The sequence below is a fragment of the Branchiostoma belcheri genome, unplaced genomic scaffold (genome assembly GCF_001625305.1).
Source record: "Branchiostoma belcheri isolate BF01 breed outbred unplaced genomic scaffold, Haploidv18h27 scaffold1043, whole genome shotgun sequence".
NCBI classification, from domain to species: Eukaryota; Metazoa; Chordata; class Leptocardii; order Amphioxiformes; family Branchiostomatidae; genus Branchiostoma; species Branchiostoma belcheri.
In genome coordinates this window covers 1-3,560 of record NW_017802429.1, presented here as the reverse complement: position 1 = coordinate 3,560, position 3,560 = coordinate 1, and the positions used below count along the sequence as shown (strand labels likewise).

Sequence of the window (3,560 nt, the reverse complement as noted above, 5' to 3'; positions counted from 1 at the left end):
GCTCAGACCATAGAATTGTCTCTGCCAGGGTGAGACTGAGCCTGAGGAAAAAGAAAGCAGGGCCAAAGAAAAGGCCGTACGACTGGAACCTGTTCAAGACCAGGAGTGATCTACAGGAGCAGTACACGATCGAGATGCACAATAGGTTTCAACCATTGAAGGATCTCGATGAATCTGCTACGGAAAGGTACGAGAGGTTCATCAAAGCTACCGAGGAGGCAGCAGAGAAAGTGATCCCACTCAGAAAGAGGGGAAGGAGGACAAGGCACTCAGAAGACCCCAGGGTGGCAAAGGTCAGACAAGAGCTGAATGAAGTGTATGGGAGGTACAAGGAGAACACATCCGAAGCAAACAGACAAGAGTACAGACAGACCAAGAAGAAGTTAAAAGAAGCCTACATTACAGTGGAGGAAGAAGATCTTAGCAACAAGATCAGAGAGGTGGAGAAAGCTCATCTGAATTGCAAGCATGGACAGAGCTGGAAACTGATTAACGACATCACTGACAGAAAGGCAACTAGGAAGGGTCAACTAGAAGGAAATACACAGGAGGAAAGGATTGAGAACTGGTACAACCACTTCAAAACTCTTCTTGGAAGTCCTCCTAACATCACGGACGAGGATGAGGAAATCCCTACTGTGTTCGAGGAGCTCCACATCAAAGATGGTCCGTTTGAGCAGGGGGAATACGAGAAGGCTAAGAAATCTCTGGTCGAAGGAAAGGCTTCTGGAGAGGATGGAATACCCCCAGAAGTTCTGAAGAGATGCGGAGGGTTGGACAGAATCATCCTGGATTTCTGTAACAGAGTACTGACCAGAGGGGAAAAACCAGAGCAGTGGTCCCTGCTAAACATCGTCCCAATACTCAAATCTGGAGACCTTAGACTTGGGAGTAACTACAGAGGCATCAGCCTGAGCTCACTGGTGGCCAAGATATTCAACAAGATGCTGCTAAACCGAATAAGACCAGCTGTGGACGGTCTTCTGAGATGTAACCAAAACGGGTTCAGGGAAGGAAGGTCGACAGTTGGTCATGTTCTTGCACTACGAAGACTGATTGAGGGCATAAAGAGTCACAACCTACCTGCCATAATCACCTTCAAAGATTTTAAAAAGGCGTTCGATACCATCCACAGGGGTAAGATGTTGAGGATCTTGAAAGCCTACGGCATCCCAGAGCAGATCGTCCACGCCATCGGCAGTCTGTATGAGGGCACAATGGCAAAAGTGGTAACTCCAGACGGGGACACCAGGTCTTTTGAGATCCAAGCTGGAGTCCTGCAGGGAGACACCCTGGCACCGTACCTGTTTGTGCTAGTGCTGGACTACGCACTCAGGGTGGCCATAGAAGGGAGAGAAGAGGAGCTGGGCTTCCAACTGGTGAAGAGGAGGAGTAGGAGGATTGGGCCAAAGGTTGTGACTGACTTAGACTTTGCGGATGACATCGCCCTCCTTTCGGAAGAAGTCCACCAAGCCCAACAGTTGCAAGGGTTGGCCTACAGATGAACGCGGGGAAAACCAAGTTCATGGCCTTCAACCAGCAGTCACCGGTTTGTTTGAAGACCACAGATGGATCCACTCTTGAGAAAGTGGAGGACTTCAAGTATCTTGGGTCCCACATGGAAAGCACTGCCAAGGACATCAACTCCCGCAAGGCAGCGGCGTGGAGAGCCTGCAACAAGATGGACAAGATCTGGAAGTCAGACCTGTCAAGCAAGCTCAAGACACGCCTCTTCCTCTCAACGGTGGAGTCGGTACTCCTGTACGGCTGTGAAGCGTGGACGGTGACTCCCAAACTGGAAAAGCAACTGGATGGCTGCTACACAAGGATGCTGAGGCATGTCCATAATGTACATTGGGAACAACATCTGACAAACAAAGAGCTCTATGCTGGACTCCCAAAACTGACGACAAAAATACGAGCTAGGCGACTGCGGTTTGCTGGCCATACACTAAGGAACTGCAGGGAGATAGCCTCGCACCTTGTCCTGTGGTCCCTAGCACACGGGGGAAGGAGGCCGGGAAGACCACCCCTCACTTACCCAGACGTGCTGCGAAGGGACGTTGGCCTTCGGGCCGAAGACATGGGGTAGGTGATGGAGGACAGAGACTACTGGGCAGCCATTGTGGTTCGGGTGGCAGAGGAGGAGTGGCACCCGACTTAAGTCAAGTAAGTCAAGTCATAATGTGACATATGACCATACATTAAGCCCATATGACCCAAACTGTGTTTGCATGTTACAGCTCTGCAGACAGAGAAGCCCTGCAGAATGAGCAGCATTACCTGTTCCTGAAGCGCCTGTGTCAGCTGCTGGTCGGCCTGGGGCAGCAGCTGGGGACCCTCTGGGTCAGTAACATTCATTTTGTATTGGTGACTTTCTATTGTGAATGGCTTGAGAGACATGGAATTTTTTTTATTTGAGGCATTTGTATTAGAATAGTTTTTAAGTTTCCATTGCTGTTGTCCTGTTTCCTTGTACAGGGTCCAACTGGCCTGGGAGTGGGCTGTCCAGCAAACTTCAGCAAGTACCTGTCAGCCATCCTGTCCTTCACAGCACACAACAGCCAGGTAGGTATGCAGTAAGGTACTGAAAACTGCAGGAGAACCAGTGTTTGAAAATGGACAAAATTTCTTGATAGAAGACAAATGCATTGATGTTATATTTATATGTTACTTTGTATATGTGACTGTACCATGACTGTATTGTTCAACAGGACCTGGTATAACTTGCCCTGCTACTGTGTTCCTCTGTACACACTGTATATTATTATTTTATTACAATTTTGCCCCCATAAGTGAAAACTTGTCTGAACAGTCTCCTTACCAGGCTTTCTCTTTTCCCCAGAGCCTGTCCTCCCTGACTCAGGGCCTGTGGGCAGCATTCCTCAGACATGAGCACATCTCCAAGGACTCTGTTTTTCTCGAGTTCGTCCCTAAAGTCCTTCAACAGGCCACCATTAATGTTGTCAAGGTAGGAAACTCATGATGTTGTAATTGGCAGGAATTTTTATCCTTGGGAAAGTACAAAAAGAGCCTTTTTGATATGTTTCTAATAAGCATGTACAATAATGGCACTGATTGAAGTTACACTATACACAATATATATACTACAGTCCACATAAGCTTGCAGTTTTCTCAGCATTTTATTATATGGGGTAGAAAATCTCCATGTTCAATTCTAGTAAAATTGTTTTATCATCTTAGATGTCTCCTACTGAGCTACCGGTATGTGCTGTTTCACAGTTCCACAGTGCTCAATAATGTGTTTATAATTTCTGTTCACAGACCGGCTTCCCTTCACTCTCCAACTCCCCCAGCTGTACATACTCCCAGGTCGACTTCGACAGCGATGATGAGTTCAACTCGTTCTTCGCAGGTCAGCAGCAACTTTCATTTGCCTTTGACACCAGTGTGAAATACTTTTCGTTTAAAAATCTAGAGGTTGCCAGAATTTTTAACTGTATAGTACTGGCAACAATTGATGCTTATATAGCCTTATACACACATGTACATGAACTTCTGTGTCATAGTGGTAACATACATGTATGTAGTGGTAGTGG

General features: G+C 47.2%; 1 protein-coding gene across 1 annotated transcript; it reads left to right on the top strand.

Moving 5' to 3' along the window:
- Nucleotides 1-1,501: 1,501 nt before the first annotated feature.
- Nucleotides 1,502-3,376, top strand: LOC109477072 (exportin-5-like; the record flags this gene model as incomplete). The annotated part of the gene is made up of 5 exons (XM_019778117.1): nt 1,502-1,836; nt 2,244-2,346; nt 2,482-2,568; nt 2,846-2,971; nt 3,286-3,376. Coding segments are annotated over exons 1-5 (742 nt in total), but the record flags the coding sequence as incomplete, so codon positions are not given.
- Between the last annotated feature and the right edge of the window lie 184 nt (nt 3,377-3,560).